This window comes from Seriola dumerili, unplaced genomic scaffold, assembly GCF_002260705.1.
Source record: "Seriola dumerili isolate Sdu_G_001 unplaced genomic scaffold, Sdu_1.0 BDQW01000290.1, whole genome shotgun sequence".
NCBI classification, from domain to species: Eukaryota; Metazoa; Chordata; class Actinopteri; order Carangiformes; family Carangidae; genus Seriola; species Seriola dumerili.
Window position 1 is genome coordinate 4,741,624 of NW_019174545.1, and position 25,593 is coordinate 4,767,216.

The window sequence follows — 25,593 nt, forward strand, 5'->3', positions numbered from 1 at the left end:
TGAATAAAAGCAGTGGTTTCTGTTGTTTTGACCATCAGTCGCAGTAAATGACTCAACTGTATTCTGTTACTCTGGCAATGCAATGTAGTTGTGTGGGTGTTAGTGTGCACAACCCAACTAGTCATGCATGAACTGAATGAATGTATTTATAAGTGTGTTTTGTTCTTTTGACCAGGCTGGAGGTCTAATTGGATATAAATGACTTAGTATCCTGAGGGGTTTCAGCATCAGCCTTCCATTTGCATTCGTTGAAACAAAGATAGTGGCAAAGGCTTAAACAGTGTATTGTATTGTGCCTTAGATGTGATTACTATTGCAACAAAAAAAAAACAACACATTTGCAAAAAAAAAATATTTGGGCTTGAGCTATTGTTGGTGCAGGTAATGTTCTATGTTTCTTTACTCCAATGTTTGGCATTGGGTTGATAGGTGTTAGCATGAAACATTTAGTCTTTTCTCTGCTACATAATGCTTTGTTTGCTCACTGCTAGAACTTCAGTTATTTATTCCAGCCAATGTTTTCCACGCCTTGTTGAGTTTTCTCGCCTTGTTCTTGACTTATGCCCTTGACTAACTCCATTACTCAAGCTACTGTTGGCAAATAATTACAAATCCACTAATTTTCCCCATCATTTCCCGCATAAAGAGGTTTATGAATTAGCTTTTGTGTGCAATGAATGTCATAATTTCTGTTTGTATTTTGCACAATTTGTAGGGTGTTGTGGGTGCAGACATGGTCTAGGTTAGTGGTCCTCAAACGTTTTCACATCAAGGACCCGTAAACTGATACAGATTAGACCATGGACCCCTGTTTTATAAGATTTTGTCCCAGGATCCCCCATCTTAAAAAAAAAAAAAAAAAGTTTTGCTTTTAGATGTTTTATCAGACAAAGTATTTGAAACTCATGACAAAATAGTCATATGTTCTGTCATTGTGTTACTTACGGATGGAACTATAGTGAAAATAAATGATTCCCCTTTTTGCTGGAGACCCCCAGGAACCCCTTTAAGGAACCTTGGGGGTCCTCGGACCCCACCCTGAGAACCACTGGTCTAGGTGATTCCCTTTCCATCCCTTCTTTGGTTCATTACCCCAGTGTTACAAAAGTGATGGGTAGCCTTAGTTTAATAGGTATCATAGGATTCAGAGGGGGATATGGTTTTGTATATAGTATTGCATGGTACAGTATATAGTAAAGATGACAAGTATCTCTACAGCGGCATTGCTCACCACAGAGTTCTCATTTTTTACATACTATAGTATGTACAAAACAAAGTTAACCATGTTCTCGATATAGTGCCTCTATTTTGACTTTGAGATGAAACCTTTCCAGAGCAAATGGTGGTAATTGCAGGGCTGGCTTGGCTACCACAGTAAATTGCTGTAATATCAATGGACAGATGGACATTAAAAGCCTCTGACATCATTTCTTTTTTTACCCACAAAAAGTGTGTGTATGCTCATTTGTATGCATGTATGGGAAAAAAATACATCACAATGACACTGATAACATTTATATTGTACTTATACATCCATTTAGTAGACTCTCTTGAGATGTGAGACCATACATCAATTCATGAATTGGCAACCTTCGAAGTGATCGAGGCCAATAAGATAAATTTATTGTAGCCTTAAAAGACGCACACACAACCCAAGAGGTAGGTTCATGAATGAACCCATGAAGTATATCTAGTAAGCCAACTGTTAAGATTTGGTCAAGAAAGATCTCAGAGATAAAAGACCAGATGATATTTACATTTGTGTGTCAGTTTTCTGAAACTAAACTGAAAGTTTTTCTGTCCATGCTTATTAAAGCACTACTGAATTCATTTGTGCACATAATAAACATAAAATTCATATTTACATCAGATTAAAGTAGTTGACTGAATATAGCTGCTCAGGTCAAGTCTTTCCTGCATGAATTTACATGAACATTTGAATGTATGATTTCACGTTGAGCTGAATAGAAAAGCTGATTTGATATTTTAAAACCAGTGTATCTTACAGCTTAAATTTTTAAGGTCATTGATGGCAGTATTTGCCCAACTGCAATACCAGTAATTGCTACCAAAGCATTGCTCCAACTCTTCCTGAGCATTACAGAAAATACTGAGTATTTTGGTCATGTCTAATCTGAAATGCAACATTACGTCACTTAGGCTGACATTGACTTGTCGAGGACTTAAGACAGGTTGGAACAGACTTATATTCAAGTGCCATACTGACATTGACTCTTATGATTGATGCTAAAGCTGATGATGCACTCTGGGGCTAAGGTTGAACAGAGAGACAGAAAAGCAGACAGAGAGGGATGTTGAAAGGGAGTGGAAAGGGACTACAGATCTGCTGAACATATGCACAAACTGTGTTTGAACTTATAGTCAGAACATATAATATGCAAATTTGCCATTTCAAAGTTCCCCGAAGACTGCCTATCATCTGAATCTGAAGCACACTTCACAGAGGCTTGTGTGTTCTTTGAAATGTAAACACTACCATTTGAGCTGGGCGTGAAGTTGTCCATTCCGACTGCTTTGGTGTGCAGTATGCGTGATTTGAACAAAATGTATTTTTAGTTCCTGTAATTTTGTTAGGGTTTGCACTGGTTGGCTGTCTCCCATTTTGTGGATACCATAAAGGCTGTCATAGATGAGGCAAGCTTCCACTGAGAGGAAACAGATTGCTCATGTTGTCAGTATTCTGGGTTAGAGGATAAAGCCGGAGCTGAGCCCCGAAAGTGGCAGCAGAGCATGGCCAAGTGCCCACACTCTCACACACACACACACACACACACACATACATACATGCACACGCACACAAACACACATGCACATGCACTGGGAGGAAGATGGAGAGGCTATAAATACACAGGGTAATGAGAGTGGGGTGTCGCTGTCATCCTCATGCTCTGTCGCCTGTAGCTACACCATCTCCTCCTCCTGGCTGTCGCATTTCAGTATGCGGGCAAACACGCATACACCCAAACAAAATAAAGACATGATGGATTATAAGATCAGGTAACTCTATAATTAAAGTATTAGCTACTGAAGCTTGTCTGTAATATCCTAGTTAATCAAGGCGTTATATTAATCTGGTTTGAAATTAAAAATCGAAACTTGAGATTGATAAATTTGCAGTCTGAGCTGACGCAGTTTTATTAAGGTCTTTTTGGTCAGTTTAGTAAATGTTTCAACTCTGTCTGAGTAAAGTTTTTGCCCCACTAGTTGAGCCTAAGGGTGGAAATGTGATCCAAAATAAGATAACCAAACAACTACTTTCCAGATTGCCATTGAATTTGCTGTAGACGTTCATGTCCCCTCGTAGAAAATTCCTTTTAATTTCAGTGAGGCTCAGACTTTAACTTTAGCACAACCATCAGGACAGATTTCCACTTGCATACAATATTTGACAAAAGTGTCCTAAAAGGAAAGGGGTCAGTTCTCAAGGGAGAAAAAATTTGCTCAGTAAATTTTATGTCATCCTGCCAACTGGATGTTGATATTTTGTGTGCACAAGATACTGATGAATGACCTGATTTTCATTAAATGTACCATGGTTGTCAATGATTATCAGAGGAAAAATTAGTTTTGGATGACTCTAAAAGCCAAATTCTACTTCATCACCAGTTTTAGGATAGTTGTGCAGTGTCGGTCACAGTTTTGCACCCATCACTGTTGCGTGTAAATTCAACGATGTTATTCATTGATTCAGTTCAGTACCTTTTGTAATTGAGGATGTAATAAATATTTTAGTTTCTAGAGGCCATTCACTTCCTAACATTTTGTTGGACCAGACAGAATTATACCGTCATATACTCCAACTCCTGCTTGTTAATTTGGCGACTGGAATGTAACCCAGATGATCAACAGGAGTGCAATCAACTCAAATGAATACCTTTACTCAGTCATGCTAATCACTAAAATGAATGGAAAACATAAACAACTGTCTATTCTTAAAAATGTGGCCAAACTGTAAATGTAGCACTGTTTTGATTTTGTTTTGGTTGTTGGTGGTTTATTCTAGGAATGTGGTAGCATTGTGTACCAATCAGTTTGAGATTAACAATATTTGACAAAGCTCACGGCCTAAAAAAAGCAGACACTCTCGAAAAAAGGCTTGTTGTGTCCCCAGAGGGCACTTTGGTTCCCTCTATCCTCCTGCCAGCTCACTTCATGCCTCGCTCTGCTCTCATTGATGTGAAAATTGTTCTACAGATACGGGAATATCAATGTGTGTGTGCCTATGCGTGTGCCTGTTCCCTTGCTCCACACACCTGCTCATTTGCGTGCGTGTCTATGTGTTATTCTTGTGTGTTTTTTATTATTATGTTTTAATGCTTTATCCCTCCTCGTCCGTTCAACCTCCCGTCTGAACTACATCTGAGCACCGGTGCAGCCGGGACACATCACCTAGATGAAAGGAACCGAGGCTTTTTTATGTACACAGCACATTTAAATTGTATGAGCTTGTTATTGTGCTGTGACTTAGCTTTGGAAGGCTAATTGAAAACTGAGCTGAATACATGGTTTGTTTGCATGTGTGTAAGAGACCAACAGACGGACATGGAGAAACCATCTCTGAGTCTCTGAGGTGTGATTTCTGTTTTTTCTGTTTTTTTTGTTTTTTTGGGGTTTTTTTTCACAATTAGGGGTTAACACTGTTAATTAAGTTCATTCATCTGAAGTCTTGAAATTCATGCCACCAAATATTTGTAGTGATTCTCTTGCCCCGAGTCTTCCCTATTTTATTACTGTTACGGTTTTATAATGTGATGCGTGCAGTCTTGCTTGATGAAGACGTCTATGGAAATCATCACTCTCACAAAAGACAGATCAAGCCCCCAGAGAAAGCTGTGGGTGGATGTGTGGGACTGCTGTATCAGTTCTCTTGCGCTACCAATCTCATCCTGCATGGCCTCATTTTCAGTGTGGAGCGTCAGAGATTTACCATAACCCAACCTTAGAGAACCAGAAAAAGAGTCTAAAATCACTTTACGGTCCTCAGTGGCCCTAGCTCACCACAGACCAAAGCCTGCGTATCCATGACAACGCTAAGATGGGATCCACTCTTAGCCATTGACTCCTCTCAGTCAGCGCTGAGTGCTGAGGGAGGAAGTGGAGATAAAGAGAGATTCAATTCAATTTGCTCTGAACGGCTGCTTGCCCCTCATGTAAATGGAATAAGTAGGTTACACTCTGAGCCACACAGGAGTGAAGCACAGAAAAGTAGAGGAGAGGGCGAGAATTATGTTGTCATGGGTAAATCCCCTTTTAGTCCCCAGCGATGTGATGATAACTCTTTTCCTTTTAATTTTGTGTCATCTCGAGGGCTTTTCCCCCTTGAAGATTCTTCAGGAAAAAAGAAATTGCACCTCCTCCCTGCTAGGGCGTCTTCAGTGTGATAAAGGAAAAACAAGTTCTCTCTGCTTGCTGTTGATCACTTCCCAGTTTAGTTTGATTCTTATGTTTACTCAAAATCCCAGGGACCACTGTGTTTAATAACAGGCTACTGTAAACATGATATACAGTGCATTCAGAAAGTGTTCAGACCCCTTCACTTTTTTCACATTTTGTTATGTTGCAGCCTCATGCTACAGTTGTTTAAATTCAGGGCAAAAACCAAGCCGTGAGGTGGAAGGAACTGCCTGCAGAGCTCAGAGACAGGATTGTGTCGAGGCACAGATCTGGCGAGGGCTACAAAACAATTTGTACTGCTTTGAAAATTCCTGAGAGCACAGGGACCTCCATAATTCTCAAATGTAAGAAGTTTGGAACTATCAGAACTCTTCCCAGAGCTGGCTCCACGGCCAAACAGAGCGATTTAGGCAGAAGAAGGGAGAAACTCCCAGAAGGACAACCATCACTGCAGCACTCCACCTATCAGGGCTCTATGGCAGAGTGGCCAGACAGAAGCCTCTGCTCAGTGGAAGACACTTTAAAGCTGCTTGGACTTTGCGAAGAAGGAAAAAAAAAAAGAAACTCCTAAAGGACTCTCAGACTGTGAGAAACAACATTCTCTGGTCTGATTAAACCAAGATTGAACTGTTTGGCATCAATTCTTAGTGTCATGTCTGAAGGGAAACCAGGCACCGCTCGCATCACTGCATCAACTACCCAATACCATCCCAACAGACCTGAAAATGGCTGTCCACTGAGCCTGAGATGATCTGCAGAGAAGAATGGCAGAAAATCCCCAAATCTAGGTTTATAAAGCTTGTCCTGTTATACCCAAGACGACCCAAGACAAGGTGCTTCAACTAAGTCCTGAGTAAAGGGTGTAAATATTTATGTCAGTGTGATATATCAGTTTTTCCTTTTTAAATCAATTTGTAAAAAAAAAAAATCAAAAATTTTGTTTTGACTTTGTTGTTATGGATTATTGAGTGCAGATTGATGAGGGGAACTTTTTTTTTTCTTTAGCATAAGGCTGCATAACAAAGGGTGAAAGAAGTGAAGGAGTGTGAGTGCTTTCTGAATGCACTGTATCAATTTTAGGAGCTTGAGCAGGCTAAAAATGGTCCCGCAGGAATGAGTGGAGCCCACACATGCTGCACAGCTCTTCTGAACACCTGTATAGTGGAGGCTGTAGGCTCAGTTGATAGCAGTTTGTAATGTTACCTGAGGAGGAGGAGGGAGCAGGTGCGCTCGTGGTGGGATCTCTATCCCAGTCATGTTGACCTAACTCTGCTTAAATCAATAGCCATTTCCATCTGTGTCTTGTTAGTCAGACAGGAATAAAAGCTTATGTACACTCTTCCTCTGCTGCTGGACACTTTCTACACAAAGGTGATGCACTTCTGTCTCAGAGCCAGGAATATATGGTCTGTTTAATATCTGAGACACATACCTTTATCATGTCGCCATATTAAATGCGAGTAATTAAAGTGTTGTGAGGGTATATATAGACGACGAAAGAGTCCAGCGCCACTGAGATTGTGAGAATAAGTCGAGCTAAAATGTAAACCTCAGGGAGTCTTGAGGCAGAGCCTGTGGAATAGACATAAAGATAAAAAAAAACGTGTAGCTGTACATTGTTCTCAACATAGAGGAGTAAAAAGTCTAAGTTTGTTTTGACCTCTGTGTTTGGTTTGACCAAAGTCCTCCCAACACCAATGCAATCTCCTCCACACATCCCTACTCTCCATCGCCTTTCATCCAAGGATCAAGCTACGTCCCTGGGGCTTGGAGTGTTGGATGATCCTCTTCTGTTTTCAGTCAGCCAAGCTGGACTCAGTGGAGTTGCGAAAAGAATAGATTTAACACCCTCTCCCACAAATATTTACCCTGCCTTCGCTGTGAAAGTCATGAAATGGGCAGAATTTTTAAACCTGTGAAATCATAATTGAAGATTAAATGTCCGCTTGTGCATCCCCATCAGTGTTCTTTGGGAATGAACCTTTAAAAATGACCTAATGTAATTCCTTGAGATTAGCCTGCAGAGAGGCAAAAAAGAATCAGCTGGGTTTCATCAGTTAATCTGTTATATTTCATAGCTGCGTAGGCAGAGGTTATTTCCTGGTCACGCAATGACATCAGTGCATGGTGTCCTTATCTGAACTTTAATCTCAAGGGTTGTGAGACATTTTACAGGCGAAGGTGGAGTTTATCACTCTGCGTCTCTGTGTAGGTGGAGGAGGTGGTGGACGTTGGGACCTTTGCTGAAGAGGACATCCACATACCCAGCATCTATGTCCACAAGGTTGTCAAGGGAGCCAGCTACGAGAAAAGGATTGAGGTACAAAACAAGGCCTCTCAGGGTTTGCATTTATACATAAAAGGCATGAAACAGCTTGTTGTGTCCATTCTTTCTATAGCTTCTGGACTATGTCGCTATGTGGATGTCACTTTATTGTAAGTCATGTTCCATTACCCAATTAGTTGAATTTTTTTTAAATGATACATGATTAATCCTGATCTGCTCTGACTGAGTAATTTTAACAGAGTTTTCACATTTCACATTCCACTGTTCAGAAACTATTGGTTCTTATTTATATGTGTCCTTGTACTCAGCTAGAAACAGTCTCTCAGGATGCTGTCTTTTCCTCTTTTATACTGTATCCTTGCATGGTTCCAGAAACGCACAGTAAGGAAAAGCCAGGAACAGAAGCCCAAACCAAAGAAGGACTCGGATATTGTTCGGGAAAGGATCATTCGCCGGGCTGCTCTGGAGTTTGAGGATGGGATGTACGGTATCCTTTGAAAAGAATACAAGCAGTGAATTAACAAATCATATAAGTTTGTGCTCTTGATGTCTCCCTTTTTATTACCGCAAGTAAAACAAGACCAGGTGTTGGCCAGTAGCCAAAGAAGAATGAAAGCTGTGCACTGGCCTTCTTTCTTTTACAGCATAATGAATAATTGTTGCCTTTGCAGTAGATGATTGCATTGGCAAATTATGCAAATTCTTTTTATTTGTTTTTATTTTAGAATGTTCATGTCTTTGTGATAGCATTCATCCTTCCTCAAGAAAGCAGCCTTAGTGAGTAACAGTTCAGTGATTTGTGGACTTATTCACATTCTCCTATCATTCAACATGACAGTTTTGGTGTGCTGACAATGTTTATACTGACTATAAAGTTTGGCGGGTTTGTGCGTCCCCCACAGTCCAGATGTTTTGAGCTCGTTCACACAACTTGACAACATGACTGATGCGTCCAAGGTGGTTTAAGAGGAGGCTGTGCATTGTATACAGATGATTTTCATTGCATAAGTACAAATGAAATAGTTACTATCTTTAACTAAGAGCTAATCAGCAAACCTTGGTATAGGTATCCCCATGTTGGCGAGCAACTTCATAAAACCAGACATCACTGTACATCTTCAAAGTGAAAATGGAATTTTGGGACTGGTAAGACGCCTGCAGAGAGTTTTCTTCCCCCTCACTTTCCAGAGCTTTGAATCTCAACTAAACAAGCTAACGAGCAGCATATTTTCTGTCCTTTGTGTAGACAGTCATTTTAAGCAGCAGTAAACGTCCTTAGTCTGAATTGTGCTCTGAGCATGTCGCAAAATGAATAGCCATTTATTTGAGCTGTATCATTGCTAGTTGGGGCCCTCATTTGAAATGTGCTGAGTTTGTTATGTAACAGATTGTGGCAGTTTGACACTTTCTCTTCCATTTTTCTTTCTCACAATCATTATTTGCTGGCTGAGCCTTCAACAAAGGCTGCTGCTATCGAATGACTTTCCAATCAGTTGTGTTGACAGGAGAATGTAAGCGCCTACGCTAATGCCTTATTTGTCAAAATTTCTTTTAATTATGAGTGTCAGTTATACAGAGGTACGGCTCTCTCCTCTCCTCTCCTCTCTCCTCTCCTCCCCTCCCCTCTCCTCATGTCTCCAAAAGGGATTGCTCCCTTTGTTGAACACAGAGAAAATCAATGTCTCATCTAATCAGAGAAATGTGATTGTGTCTGTCTCTCCTTTGAAAGATCATGGCCGGTCAGGCTGAGTGACATGTGTGAGTGTGGCATGTGTGGCTGCCCGCCTCTGTGCACATTCATATTTGTCTTCATTTCTCTTGGTTTAGGGCCCGTACCCCACTGAGGATGCGGTGGATGCGGACCTGATTAACGCTGGTGAGGGTTACCCTAATAATTAGCTCCCAATGGTAAATGTAATTATATATAAAATGTGGAAAAATTTGTCTAACTAAATTCTGGATGGATGAAGAGACCTTTTTACTGAAATCCTACGCTGTGCAGACACTTTTTTTTTTTTTTTTTTTTCCATGAATGCTAAATACAATATAATGATCATTTAACATTTTGTTCAGATTCACATTTAAAGTGATATTAACCTATTATCGTTTGACACCTCTGGTTTCTCTTTCACATCAGATCTTAATGAATGCAGATTCTTTTCTAGTCATCTATTTGTTTATTTTTATGTCTCTATTTAATGTCTTTTTTCATTTCATTTACCTGATTTGTAATTATGTTTATATGTAATGTATTACTGCTATGATAAATTAATACCAATATTCTCTTTTGCCAAAAATAAATCAAACATGTCAAGTCTGTGTTCTGTAGGAAAGGAGACCGTCACAGTGCTCCCTGGGGCTGCTTATTTCTCCAGTGATGAGTCATTTGCCATGATCCGTGGGTAAGCTCTGAAAACTTGCTGACTGAAAGATAGATATACCCGACATTTACATGGATTTACATGTAGACAGCTTATTAATACTTTTGATATCACCATGAGTCACTTCAATGAGCTTCTCAGTACAGTTTATATAAAAAAGAAAAAAAAACAGTTAACACACTCATCAAGTTTCCCCGTAATCCAATAGTTTGTCACCTGCACCATAAGTCAGCTGTAACCATTAGGCAGGATTTGACCATAGAACACAGCCATAATTTGTGACACTGGATATTAATAAATGGCTACTGTCACCAGTACAACTAGACAGCATTCCCAAGGTCCCTGGTTTTTATTGATTTGCCAGCTGTCTGAGATTGCCCACCCGCACTCCCTGCAGCATCAGTTCTGTTTGTCCACCCAGTGGAAATTCAATACTGCTCATAAATAGCGCTGTCTAGTCCCACTGCCGGGGACCAAATGCAACCGTGTGTGTGTGTGTGTGTGTGTGTGTGTTTGCTGATGTGCAAACACAGTTAAGGGGCCAGAGTTGCCAAAGAAGCATGACATAACATATGGTGGATTGTTAGCCATGTTTCCTGCAATACCACACCAGGTACATCTAGGACTGGGATTACATTTAGACTTGTACTTTGTAATCACAAAATTTTATCACTTCTTCATCTCTGTATGTGTTTGTGTGTGTGCAATGGAGAAACAATGAGGTAATAAGATAGTCAATAAGGTGTTACTGTAGGCAACAGTGCCATAGATCCTGTTGTAAATCTATGCAACTGCAGCATCCTAACAATGCCCCCTACCTGCTCTAGAGACATTGTAGGATACCTCACTTTGGACTTTGAACCCCTTATTCAGGAGAAACAGGAAAAGAAATTCCTCTCTGAGGACAAAGACTCACAAATTATTAGAGAGTGGAAATAACAACGTTGCCTACAGAATCTGCTGATATTGTACATCTATATGTAAGAGTTAATTAATGTGGCAGCTAGAAAGGATCTGAAGACCTCCACACCAACCAGAGAGTAAACATGCAAAATACAAATGATATTTTAGGAAGAAAAAATGTAGCAAGATGATACAGTTGTTAAAATAAAACATAGTTATTTTAGTGTTTTACTTATTATTATCTAGAAAGCGTTTGTATTATATGTCTTGTCATGTATGACAAAAAAAATGGGTAAATGTAGCAGTACTACATGTATTTATTTGGAGTGGACTTGTGAGTTCATAAGTTGAATTGAATCTCAAGTTGACAGCTGTCCTCCTCTGTTGTATCATTCTCTCCAGGGGTCACATCAACCTGACAATGCTGGGAGCCATGCAGGTGTCAAAACACGGAGACCTAGCCAACTGGATGATCCCTGTGAGTTTGGTTTTGATGGCACTCGTGTGTTCCTATCTTCCAAATTCATGCTTTTCTGCTCCATCTGCTGGGAGTCAACACAACATCAGTACAATAGGCATGCTCCAGCTGCTGCTTTTTGAAGCTTATAATAGTCTTTATTTGAGTTTGTGGCAGAAAGGTGTTCATGCTCTAGTAATGCAAAGCTCGTGGTGCTGTTCTTTTGGATTTCATGATATTTTACTAGTTCTATCCTTTTTCTATCCAATTTTCTGCTCAGTCTTTATCTTTAGACAGCTGACTGTCAGAAGTCAAAAACTCATGAATGTTCACATCCAGTGGTGTATAATATTTGATATTTGTTTTGGTTCAATATCACTTAAAACATTTTCCTATGTGTTTGACTGTCACTTGATAATGCATGTGACCCGTGGCTTTGCAATCAACCAAAAACCACAATGTTAAGGAAAACTCTGATTCTGAATTAGTACCTCAACTACAACAGTTACCTTCATTATTGATGAATCTGCTGATTATTCTCTCGCCTGATCATTTTGTCTATCACATAAAATTGTTTGTTAGAGCCAAAAAGGACAACTTCAAATTGCTTGCTTTGTCCAATCATCAGTCCCAAACCCAAAAACAATAGTTTTGGATTTGGGACTGATGATGGTTATCATACAAAACAAAGCAAAGCAGCAAATTGTGTTTAGCATTTTTGGCTGAAAATGAGGCAGTTATCAGAATAGTTGCAAATTAGCTTTCAGTTGATTTACAAATTGGTTAATTGTTTCAGGTGTGCTCTGAACACCTGGATGTGGTATGTAATGACTATATGAGGTTTTCTTACATTCCCTGCTTAAGATTTTAAGTTCATAAGATCTTATAAGAAATAAGAAATATTGGTTATAATTGAAATATATTATTTATCTTTCGACAGTTTTAGTTTTTTTATGTTGTGCATGGTGATGTCTTGGATGAAACAAATTCACAAAAGTGTGGCCTTGGTTTTTGTTATTCAAGAGCACCAGGATATGCTTGTCAGGGGATCAAGGGGTAGGGGGGTGTTTGCGAGTGGTACAGTATAATGGGTGGCCCCTATTATTGCTAGGTGTTCCATCAGGTCAATTGGTCTTAAGACCACGGTGGCCACAGTCGTCCTCAGTGATTACTAAGGTCAAGAACCCATTAAAAAGCTGTTCACAGTGTGGGAGGGCTCAACCAGAATGGCCCCCCCCCCCCCCCCCCCCCCAGCACACAGCTGTTTTCTGCTTGACTGAAGTGTGCATGCAAGGTTGTTTCAGCCAGTGCCTCATTTAATAGACGCATGTCTTCTAAGCAGGCGAGTGGATGCAGCCACAGAGTGCTGAAGATGTTTACATATAAAGACCTTAATAATCAAACATAATATATACTGTATATGTGTATGTATAGCACATGTAAGGCAGCTATGTGCACAGCAATGCTGTTGTTGATGGCTATCTCTAAATTTTGCAACCTAATTTATTTTCTCTTTACCTCTCCAGTTGTACTTGTTTGCCCATGGTAATTGCTAATTAACCGGTGCTTGATTAAGCACATTATGAAGATATTGAAGGCCTGCATTGGAGCTGTTGTTCAGAAGCAGGGAGTTTATCTTCTTTGGCCATTCTAGTGTTGGACAGTTTGAACAGCAAAATGATGCAGCAACACAGGCACACATACCTCTGTCCTCACCTACGCTTCAATCTTCATTATCCCCTCTTTTGAAGGGATGGATGAAGAGAATTACATTTCCCACCTTCTGTGATAATGAAAATTATTCACTATCTAAAGATGGGTACATAGCGTGAAATTGGAAATGTTTTACGTAGGAGTCGGGGATGCAGTACTCTCAGCGTGATTATGTTGATTTTGAATGCTTTTAATATGCAAAATGCAGATGAACATTTTCCAGTTGAGGGCTTTGAAATGCTTTTACATCTCCACTCAGCCTGAAACATCTGGAAAAACAATAGATGGAGGGAAAGGGGTAATAGAATAAAGCATGGTATTTTGGATTTGGTGTGCTATTTTATCACTTAGCTGCTGGAGCTTTATCAAGCCGTCCTAAATGTAAGGGTCCTGCACCCAGTAATTCACAGAAGATGCAGCCACTCATGTTACCTGTCATTTTCCCCTCCTCACAGATTTCTAACAGCCAGCGAGACACTGTTTTCAAAATGAGAACTATGTTTGTCTTTTATTGACTTGGATTTTTTGTTGCCTGAGCGGCACTACTTTCGTTTTCACTTGCTCCTACAAATCTGAGGGGAGTCAAAGTAAGATATTGTAAATGAAGAAAGACTCAAGTTGACCAAAGTAAAAAAAAATGAATCCAGTCAACTCTAATACAGCTGTGTATTTTACTAAAATGAAATTAAGTTTGCTCGTCGTCGACTTCAAACAGAAAACAAGCACTATATCAGACATATATTCCAAGCTCCTGGAGGCTCAGTGGAACTGCAGCTTAAGTGCTGCAATACCTCAAGCTATACTGACTATTAAAATGCAGTTAGTAGCTCAAATGCTCATGACAAGGCCTGATGGCAGCATTAATGAAGGTGCTGCTTAAGAGCATGGTGGTTTTTTCTTAGAACTTCATTGGCTTTTCTGCAGTATCATAAACAGGTTTACCTGGACATGGTTGCCAGCTTACCATCAGTTGAAGATGTCCTGTTAGGTATTTGTAGCAGCACAAACCTCTCGCTGTCTCTCTGGTTTTCTGTTCTCCCATGTATGAAAATGTGTGTGAGCTGCTCTGACAATATTTGGCAGCTTTTGTTAAAAAAAAAAAAAAAAAAATCTGAAACTCTGCAAGATAACTAATTTGCTTGAGGATATGACCTTTGCTCATTATTGCCACATATTACAAGCTATTACAATGCACATTTCCCAGGGTTCCTGCGTCTCTGATTAGAATTTCAAGTTCAATGGAATTTAAGTATAATTATTGTCAAGGAAAAAAAAACAATGTTTTTTCATGTGATAGATTACACTGTATTCATCAGCTATACACTGCACACAGTTATGTTTTCCAGTTACTTTCAGCTCATTGTCCATTGTCTTTCTGTCAGTCCTGTCTCACCCTGATTCTTGTCATTAGTTGTCTGGGTAACGAAGGCTCGTGGCGAACCGTCGCTATGTTATTAAATAGAGAGCCATTTGTATCAGACAGCGGAGATTGTCAGAGAATTTGAGGGGGAGAGAAAGGAAGCCAGTTGGTAAGTGGGAACTCTTGGATTGTGAAGGGGGTCATTTTCTGTGGTGTCTCTGCCACTGACTGGAAAGTGAACACTTGCACAGCAATGAGGAAATTGTATTCTGTTGTCATGGCAACACAAAAAAATGCAAGCAACCCCTAAGCCTAGTAAGAGAAATCCAGTGCTGGTCAAAGTAAGCTTTTCTTACGCACTAGTACTACAGCAGCATGTTTCGGGAACAGCAATCCCCATCGTCTAAGTCATAGAAACAGTTAGTTTGTGAATCAGTGTTGACTTGTGAGGGCTAAAAGGGCAACAACATTTTTGTTTTCTTAATGTGCCTTCTCGAGGCAGAGGATGTGGACTCTTCTTTGTGCAGAGGTTGCTTTGGAAAAAATGTCAGACACCTGTAACCCCATGATCCTGGACAGATAGAACAGCAGTGTTATATTTGCAGTAAACCACAGTATAAAAGCATTTTACTGCAGTTTCACTGCTGTCCCATGCTTACTCTTACCCTTATAAAATGTCTAATAGCAAAACCCTTAGTTGTGTGTTACTGGGGGCCCTCTGAGAAAACCTTGTGGGTTGAGTGGGACTGACTGTGTCATTGTCTCTGCTCTCACATGTTATGATAGGTTTCACCTTGGCAAGGATTCAAACTTAAGAAGTCTTGTGTTATCTGGGTTGTGCACCACTGATACTGCCTCCTGCAGCCCCCCATATTATCTCTCACTTTTAAAGCCATTATATGAATGGATGTTCCATGACTTACATACTCTCTAACGCCTATTTAATTAGCATACGTGTAGGCTACTATATATCTGCCTCTGGCAAGGATTAATTTCAAAGAGACAGTTCAATAAGCCAGTAAAAAAGTAAAATGGGCGTTTAGAGAAAAAAGGTAACATCTGTGGGAACTAGCGCAAGAAGATTTTCTCATTACCGGCTCTAATGTGAAGCAGTGAAATAAATAACTGCAAAATTAACATAGAAGTGCCTTTCAATTCTCATATTTACTGTAATGAAATTTCACGTTTGAATAGAATGAGGTCTTCTGTAATATGTTGCGTAATAATACAACAGTTCTTCCTAACAGTATGTATGAATGCGTCTCTATTTGAGCAGTTGAGCAATAGTTTACTAGTTCAGGAGAGAGATGTCTCAAAGCGTATTTTCATGTTTTTATGTTCTCCTGCTAATGAATTGTGTCTAGATACACACTTTTAAGTGTCCTTGATTCCCCCCATGGTGCTAAGATTACAGCATGCAAATGGACACAATCATAGTGGTGAGGAAATTAAAAACCTGTGGGGTTTCAGTGAGACCAACAAGGTTAATGTCATCAAAGCTGTGTTAATTAAATGACAAAATTACACTGCTCTTGTAAGCGACTTAGGCACAGGATACCTCTTTTTGTGGATATTGTTCTGACAATATATTTGTTCCATTTGAGTCCTTTCGTTCAGGTTCCACAGGTGGAAAGCCAGATACTATGGCAACCTTCATCTTCGAGAGTCTCCACGAAGCACTCGATTTTGCAAAATAGTATTCTCTAAATCTTCTGATATTAAGAATCAACTAATCAAAAAAATGTCCAATTCTTGGCTGCCACGGTTGCAGGTGAACAGGTTTACACAAGCCTGGCAACCAAGCCCATCCAGACAAAACAAGTGTAACAGACAGCCAACCAAAAGTTAAGGCTTGATTAGATTGAATAAAAATCACTTTAGTGAGCAGGATGGAATAGGTTATTAGCGTACACATCACACCATTGCATAAATTCCTTCTTCATCAAACACATACAGATCATGATAAGTGTGAGCTTTTTGCTGCATGGAGCAGATCAAAGTGGGCTCAGTTAACCACATGCAAAGCTGTAAATCACAGGCAAGCCAATTACAATCCTCCCAGCAATATAGGTCACTGACAAAAATACTCAGTGAGCAACGGAGCCCGTAACTCTCTGTACATCACCACGGCAATGTTATTTTATGACACAGTTTCCTATATAACAATGTTATGTGCATTAGTGAGACATTTGACCATGCACACGCACACACAAGCTGAATTGTTGATCCTGCATGCTTGGCTGCTGTCACCGCTGTATAACACAGGCATTGTAGCTGCATAATTTCATTTCAAAGTAGCTTTCATTCAAAAATTGATAACAGTTCCAGTCACTTGGTGCTGACATTTTCTGTTGCCAGAAACATGCAACCAATAATTTTTTTTACTATTAAAATGTTGCTCAAGTAGAAGTTTAATTCTCCCCAGAGTAAAACACGATCCTTTTGTAAGTTCCTTCAGATGTTTATTATTGTATTGACTCTTTTATTGATCATAACTTAACACCGATGTTTTAATTCTCAAAAACAGATTCCCCCTTTGATTTACAGCAGCCTTGTTGTTAGATGGAGTGCATTAGAGGGTGTGTGGCTCAGGCACAGCTGTAAATCCTGACTTGCTACTATTAGGTCACACAGCGTTCTCCTCCTAGGGCCTGTGAACATACCACCTAGCCCTTTGACTGTCAGAAAATGCATTACAATTGATCATATGAAAAAGGACACAGTCTCCTTTTTTGAGTATCACCTTAAGAGTCGCAGTAAATGAAAACACAGAGGGGGAAAAAACGGGGAGACGTTGTGTTTGACGGTTACAAGTCAAAATGTACACTGTTTTAATAACATCGATTTTGGTGGTTTAATTTAAGGATGTTATCTAAGCTGTTACAGTAGGCCACTTTCAACTGGTGTTCAACAAGATAACAGTAAAGTATATGAAATTAAATGCAGCCTCTCCCATATCCACAGTCTATGCTATTCCCTACTTCCTCTTCCCCACCTCCCTCTCCCAGCCCTCCTTCCGCTCTCTGTTGATATCTTCTCCACCCAGCAGGCCTGTCCAGAGGCACACAGTATCCTTATGATGCACCACACTTGGCATATATATCCTCTGGTTATCGAGCAGAAAGCAAAGCAGGCTCTTCATATGATTGATGAGCAAATGGGATTTTAATTCAGTTACGCAGCCATCTCCCTGTGGCCATATCTGCATGTCAGACTTCCTTATTTGGAAACCCTCTGTATTGGGAACAATGGAGGACTTGCAGACAATTTTTCACCCAGCTGGCAGTTCTGTTGCAGTGATAATCTTTCAGATTGCTTGCTTTTCAGATTGATTCAGATTTTTTTTAAAGTGCATTCCGTGGCTCCATTATTTGAAAAAAAAAAAAAAAAAATAGATTTTGTTTCAACTGTTGAAGAAAACACTTATTTATTTAATTCCCACACTAAATTGTCACTAAACAAAGCTTTAGGTTACTGGGTAGCTACTTTGGAGTTTTCAGACATGTTTTCAGACACTTAATTTGACCATATTATTCAAACAGCTCATTTAAGAGGTAAAGTGAAAAAAGATTTGGTTTGCTTCATTGCAGATGTTAGGCTCTCCTTTCTCTGCTCTCTTGACATTTCTTACTCACGTTTCTTTGCAATTGACATTATTTTTTTCTGCCAAAATGAGAGACAGCGGTACCGTGATATCATATTCATATTTCCTACAATTGTATTTCCTAACCCTTTTTTTTATTCCATTAACACAAGCCTTTAGCACTTTCTGCATATTGAGATTTGGCATTTAACCTAGGTTTTTAGGTTGCTGACAGTAATACTCAGTAAGCCACAGAGCCCATAACTATCTGAAAGTCTCCACAATAATGTTATTTTATGACAGTGGTTCCTATATAACATTGTCACTGTCATTGTCATGCATTAGTGAGACATTTTACCATGTGCACACACACAATTACGGATTGACACGGGCTGAATTGTTGATTTTGCATGCTTGGCTGCTGTCACTACTTTGTTACACAGGCATTGTAGCTGCATCATTTCATTTCAAAGTAGCTTTCATTCAAAAATTGATGACTGATAATTCATGGTAAAGTATGGTTCAAGTGGAAGTTTCAATCCCCCCACGGTAAAACACAATAATTTTGTAAGTTCCTCCAGATGTTTATTATTGTATTGACTCCTTATTGATCATACCTAGAGTACTAATTTAACACAGATGTTTTAATTCTCAAAACACCCTTTGTTTAACAGCAGCCTTGTTACTAGGTGTAGGTGATTAGAAGGTGTGTGGCTCAGGCACAGCTGTAAATCCTGACTTGCTACTATCAGCAAGATAGTAGATACAAGGAAGATTTGGGATTTACCCTGGGTTTACACCCAGCTATGTTCTTTAAAGATATGGCTGTGAAAGCCACCTCTACAGCACGCCCCATTACAGAACCAAGATCTCTTTTACAATGGTACTAAATTCATCAGAATACTAAACACTGAGTTGCTGCTGCATCCTAGTGCGTCCTTTGATACCTTTGACCATTGTGTACAGTGCTGCTTCTCAAGCTGAATCAAGAACCATGAGTTTTGAGCACATTACCTCTACATTTAAAGGTCCACAGGTTCGGTTCAACCAATTACAAAAAACATAATATCTCTCTCACCTCCAGTGGTATCTGTCTGCTCAAATAGCTTTGCTTTAATTTGCCCAGGTTTTGAGATATCTTTCTTTGACATTTCTGCCCGCACCCCAATACAAAGGCAGCAAATGTAATTTAGTTTGTGGTGCTCGCAGCATAGAATTACATGCAACATGTCTTGCCAGAAGCAGCCTCCCTGCTACTCTGTATAAGCCACAGAACTCGCTGCCAACACTTTTCATTGGAGCTGCTTTCTATCAAACTACTTTTCTGCCAGAGAAATGGTCCCCATTAAAAGTTTTGTTGAGTTTTGCAGTGCTGTGGATTATTATAATGTACAATGGGTATATTCAACTTGCTTTCCACTTCCATATATGTGGTTCAGATTTGTTGAACTGGAATCATTTGAAACCTGTGGGCTTCGTTTTGCATTGCACCCATTGTTTCTTAAACTGTTTAACCTCTTGTCAATTAAGTTGAAAAGTAAGGTATTGTAGTGAGCACGAAATATAGATAGGACCCAGCATTTTTTTTTAAGATACTTATGGACGTCACTAGTGCATTTAATCATTTTTGATTGGCAAACCTTTACAGTGTTGCCACTGTAACCTCTGTCTCAGTGTGTGAAGTTTTGTGTTGGTTCTTATTAGAGCAGGGATACTGAGCACACAACATTAGAAGATAACCTTGTATTGAAGACCCAGAGCCACACAGCAGCTCTGTAAACCTTTATGTATGTATGTATGTATATTGATGGAGGAGGAGTTGTTTTTGGGAGAGTTACCTACTTGAATAGGTTCAGTAGAGGAGAAAAAGGTATTGCTGTCATTTCTCCCCACCCTTCTTAAATAATGCTCTTTTAATCTTATTTTATATATTATATATTCAATTTGTTGAACTTTGTGGTCATTTTTCAGGCTGTACTCATTGGTGGTTTTGGATTAGATTGTATTGTAACCCATAAATAAATGGTATAACTGAAACTGCTACATCTATAACTTGTATATTTATTTCTATCTTCCACTCTTAGGGTAAGATGGTGAAGGGAATGGGAGGAGCAATGGATTTGGTGGCCAGCGCTGGAACCAAGGTGGTGGTCACCATGGAGCACTCAGCTAAGGTGCGTATACATGTAAGAGTGTGTGTGCGTGTGTGTGTGTGTGTGTGTGCGTGTGTGTGTGTGTGCGTGTGTGTGTGTGTGTGTGTGTGTGTGTGTGTGCTCACGCTTTTACCGTGCCTGTTCTAACCAACATTGCCTCTACAAATTGTCTCAAAAGACTCATTCGCTTTCTCAATAATCCAGGTCAAATTAAATTGGCAATTTCCTTTTCCCATGTTAGTACCTTCACCAGCATACCTTGTATCTACTTCCACGATAATGAGTGTGAGTGTTATGACTGATTAAGGATAATTCTGTTAATGGATTGCTTAATGCCTCTCTACGAGAGAGCGTGAGCTCATCCTGATGAGGTTCTGCACACAAACCATGTCCTGTGCGCTCGTCTTTGGCTAATTTAAAATGCAAGTCTAGAATTGGACTCAGTGTTTCAGGAACAGCTGATTAGTTAGACTGGTGCTCCAGCTGGAGGTGAATAACCCCACAGGGCATCTGACAATAGCTGTAGGCAATCCAACTGAATTGGTTTACTTTTAGAAAGTCCAGACCGATATGATGCAAGGGCAACATAACATTCTGCATTCACAGAAGCATGCTGTTTTTTGCTAATGGGAGCCTATCTGGCGCCCGGCTATAGTCCAGATGGTGCAGCAGGTGAGCATAAATTTACTGCCCTGAAGCCTGTTTTCATTCATGACGGGGAAGGGGGGAGGGGGGTGTGTGATGTATCATATGTGTTTCTCAGGCAGTGTTGGAGGTATTTGGACGTGTGCTTTTTTTTTCTTTTTTTTTCTTTTTCTTAAAGATAACTGGCGGGGAAACTGAGATATGCACTTTAATGGAATATTTGCTGTATGTCCCTTGGGGATAGGATGAGTGTCCATAACCATCTGCATTCTTGGCTACATTACAGTTTAAGCTGTATCCCTCAAAGTATAAACACACTGTTTGACATGACTGACAAGCTTAACTGAATAACTCACCTTTAGTGTAGTATTTTATTTTTCTTCTTTTTTTTTTTAACCAACTGTGCTTTTCTTTCAGGGAGGAAAACACAAGATATTGGACAAATGCAGTCTGCCTTTGACAGGGAAACAGTGTGTGGATCGTATCATCACAGAAAAGGTGTGTTCATCTGTTTATTTTGTATATATTTTATACATGCAGATATGTCTTCGTCATCCTAAATTGAAATAGAAGTGGATGGACGAAAGCATGAGCCATTAGTCATGAACTTGGGCTGCTTTCTCACGGACAGACCAGTGAGTAAGCTGGGGCTGAGCAGGACTCTTGGCCTGTAAAAGACCTGTATGCTGCTGTCATGAGGGAATTTTTTGCAAGTAGTCCGTGTAACATTTTTCTAACAAAAAGAATTGCTTGAGATGTATTAGCATAGAAGTGGATAAATGTGACTCAAGTTTTTTGTAAAACATGAAACCACAGAGGCAAGAGGCAATAACGCCAGCAAGAACACCAAACTGTACACTCCCTAAATTTAATCATGGGGAAATTGCAAATGTATTTGATTAATTATTGCAATACCAAGCTTAATTAAGGAAATGTATCCTCATTAAATTGTTGTTCAGTTCAGTTATTTCCTTGGTGATCATTTAGCCACTTCTAGCTAATCCTAGATAGGTCTAACTTTCTGCTTTTTTGTGTCTTTACTATTAATTTAAAAAAAAGCCTTGGTTTATTTGTTTTTAGTCGAAGGCTGACTGTTCATCTTGCAAAGTATTACAATTTCCCACCTCGTAGTCGGGAGTGATTGACTAAAACCAATTTTTAGTAAGTTAACTTTTGCAGTCCGTGAGTTTGCATTCTTATTTTATCACAGTGCTCGCAACGAGCAAGGCACACAGAGACAATGAGCCCAATGAAACACACATTGTATCTTTATCTTTCAATTACATCTCCCTCACACACGCACACATGCATAAACAAGCACGCACAAGCAACTGATAGAGTAGTATGATGCAACAGAGTGACATGGGGAGATATAAATTAAATTTGTTCAATTAACGTTGATTCAAGCTGTTGATTTGTTTAAGGAGGCTGCTTATTGATTTTGTTATGGTTTTTTTTTTTTTTTTTTTTTTTTTTTAACTTTTATGGTTGGGGTTGGGTTTCCCTTTTTATGTATTTTGTGGATACTCCCATACATGCCAGAAGCAGAGCCCTGAGGCAGGAATGAGATGATGCTTGTGCAATGGTTATCGAACCCATCTGCAGCTGTATGTTTTGGACTCTGGTGAAAAGCCGGATAGACAATAGAAACAACTAATGTGAAGAAAGGTCAAACTGGGAACGTTTGAATAAAACTGACTGGACTTGATTTGGGTGTGGGTGGACTTTGGAGATACTTTTCTCCATAGCATGTGGGGGTGTTGATTCCCATTATTAAAAAGTTAGACCATAGGGTGTACTCTTGTAAATCTTACTGCTCAATCTCCCCTGTAAAAGCTTGTGGATCTTTGCCTAAAGAAAAAAGCTCATCAGCTCCTCACAGTTTAACTAGAGCGCAGTGTTATGGAAGGCTTTTGACTAACCTGATGGATAGAGCCTCCATTTACAGCAATATGTTGTCGTACTTGGCAGTATATATGGTGAAGCTATGGTGGAGCATGAATCATTCACATTCCTCCAGGATTGTAATTCCAGTCAAGTAGGGTTTTAGTGACAAACGTTCCAGTTACAGGTACAGCTTATCTTGTCAGCGAAGTGCTCAAGATAGTCCAAGGCTAGAATTTTCTTTTAAGATGGAAATAAGCAAAGGGTAAGCAAAAATACAAGGATGAAAAAAAATGAAGATAGAGGCCTCTTAGAGGGAATGGAGCAAGGAGAAAAGAGGAGGCATAAACACTGATTGTAAAAAAAAAAAAAAAAAAAAAGGTGTGGGCTAGGTGAGTGTGAGAGAGAGAGAAAAAAAAGTCCAAAAAATATTCCGGTAGCTAGTAGAGGTGGTGATGTAGTTTCCGTGTCCTTATGTACTCTGGTCAATTCCCTGTTACCCTCCACTGCCTTTGGAACTCGCTCATTGAAAACATGACCTGTGAGGGGCAAAGTCAGACAGTGTGTCCGTGTATTTTTTTTTTTTTTTTGCTTGCTTTCTTCTTTTTTTTCCCGCCTGTCTGTTCTTTTCTGCTCGGCTGGCTTTTGTTGTGATTGCGCAACATTTCTCAGCGAGCAGATTTCTGTCAACATTTATAAAGGTTAAAGCTCTTTCTACCACCCTGCTAGCACTGGTACCTCCTCCTCTCCACCTTCCACTTTTCATCTCCTGCTGCTTTCTTTCCCTCTCTATCCATTAGTACTCCTTTCTTATTACATCTTTTTACTCTCGTCTTTTTAACGGCTTGATTTTTTTTCTCAGCTCCTTCCATCATTATCATCACATATTTTCCTCTTATTTCTTCATCCGCCTTCATTTCTTACCTCCACATCCCTCCTCTACTTTATTCCTCATCTGCTGTGAATAAATTTGAAAATATATTTTTCTTTCCATTTGGTCTTCCATGCACACTAAACCGGCATTGTCTATCCCTAAATGTAAGCATTTTGAAAACTCTCTTCCTTTGACAGTGTCAGTCTCTCTTTGTAGTTTAGACAGGGAAAACTGAGCATTTCAAAAACGCTGACATGTGACTGTCAGCCTGTCAGCCACTCAGATATTGCCAAAATACTCATACTTGGAGGCAATGTTAAGAAGCCAACTTTTTGTCACCTCCAGCTGTCGCAGTGATTTCTTGTTTTGTAAACCAATATACCCAACTGCACTATAAAGGTGCTGCCACTGACATGTTTTTCTGTTTCTGGTGTCAAACAGCACAAGTCTAAAGTAGTGATTTGATTGAGGGTGTCAGTGCAGCAGCTCAGGAATTACTGTTAACTTGGCTAGCTGGTAGCTTGCAACAACATCAATCAAATTAAAAGTATTATGAAGTGCTGTTGTTGTGGACAGACAACAGACACGGAAAGCTAGGTCAATGGCAACCCCTATAGTGCATATTCAGCTGAATAAGAATCCATGATCAGGAAAATAGAATGAAAAGTGAGTTTGAGTCAGGTGAAAAAAATCGTTCTTGGTTGTTTGATTCCACATCCATGAGGTCAGCCTGGTGTGAACGTGGTTTCTGTCCATACTGTATTTGCTCAGCTGATTTTTGCTCATGACAAACGCTGTTTTAAATTTCCTTGGCACTTCTTCCCTCATATACTGTATCTGAGTCAAGTTTGCCATGAAATAAACTAGGACTAATTTCTGTTTTAGTTGCTTATGATAGCCAAGACCCACACATATTGCCTGAGAAACACCTTTTTTGCTCCAACAGTGTGACTTTTAAACGATGTAAGAACCCTCCAGACTCCAAAGTGCATTTAATGTGTATGTTATGTATGAATTGATTGATCAAGGTTGATCAATAAACAATCTGCACAATATGATTTACACCCCAGGGGGCCTTCCATACTTTGTTGTCACTGTGAACTTTGTGACTTTATTATGTTTCCTTGTTTCAGAAACCTTAGTGAAGAGTCAGAGAACAAGAGTAGATTTTTTTTTCTGCACATTCAATGAGAGGAGGCAGGGAAATAAACACGTGCATGTTACACATGCACAAAATTTACATTTCAGTTCATTTTTGTCAGTAATCCTGTTCGGAGTTGCTCCAAAGTAGAAAGCATTATTCAAATTGGATTCAACAAATGAAGAACTTTACCTGCTGAATGATAATGAGTCTGGTTTGCCCAGCACAGTGTTGATCAGAGATTGAACTATTGACAAAAATTGTTCACTGTCATCATCTGGAGGAGTGGTTCTTAAACTCAATTTGGTTTTAATCCATATTTTTCCCCTGGTCATCCACACCCCTGCTCCAGTGGCTACAGTATATGCCCCTCCAGACGGGCCCTGAGCGCACGAGCAAGCATATGACACTGTGAGCACATCCCAAATAACCAACTGAAGAAATTTGCGGATTAACAAGTGAACAAGCCGGATTTTACTCTACCATATATTACGCTTGGTTCACAGCATTATGTTTACAAGTTATTTGAAATTTAATTGAATTTGGCCTGCACTGTTTTTCAGCTGATATTCAAAAAGCAAGTGAAACTTTATTTCTTGTTTCCAGTGTAATACAACTTGCCCATGACAGGTTATTGGATTCCTTGTGGTATAATTTAACCTGTAATTCATTTGAAATTAGAACAACAGTCTGCTCTGCTAACATCTTTCTCCATGACAACAAATGAAGAGAAAAACAATTATCTGTGATTGTTGCCGAACACTGATCAATAAAAGTAACCATTTACAAGTCTGCGA

The 25,593-nt window shown here is 39.6% G+C and overlaps 1 protein-coding gene across 1 annotated transcript in view; it reads left to right on the forward strand.

The window, feature by feature from the left end:
- The window catches only part of oxct1 (3-oxoacid CoA-transferase 1), a 45,375-nt gene that overhangs the window by 14,987 nt on the left and 4,795 nt on the right, over nt 1-25,593 (forward strand). Inside the window, exons 8-15 of the mRNA XM_022757660.1 lie at nt 7,628-7,735; nt 8,075-8,189; nt 8,754-8,848; nt 9,530-9,578; nt 10,032-10,104; nt 11,389-11,464; nt 20,184-20,273; nt 21,315-21,395. Of these exons, the coding sequence (XP_022613381.1) occupies nt 7,628-7,735; nt 8,075-8,189; nt 8,754-8,848; nt 9,530-9,578; nt 10,032-10,104; nt 11,389-11,464; nt 20,184-20,273; nt 21,315-21,395 (687 nt within the window). The remainder of the gene's footprint in view (nt 1-7,627; nt 7,736-8,074; nt 8,190-8,753; nt 8,849-9,529; nt 9,579-10,031; nt 10,105-11,388; nt 11,465-20,183; nt 20,274-21,314; nt 21,396-25,593) is intronic.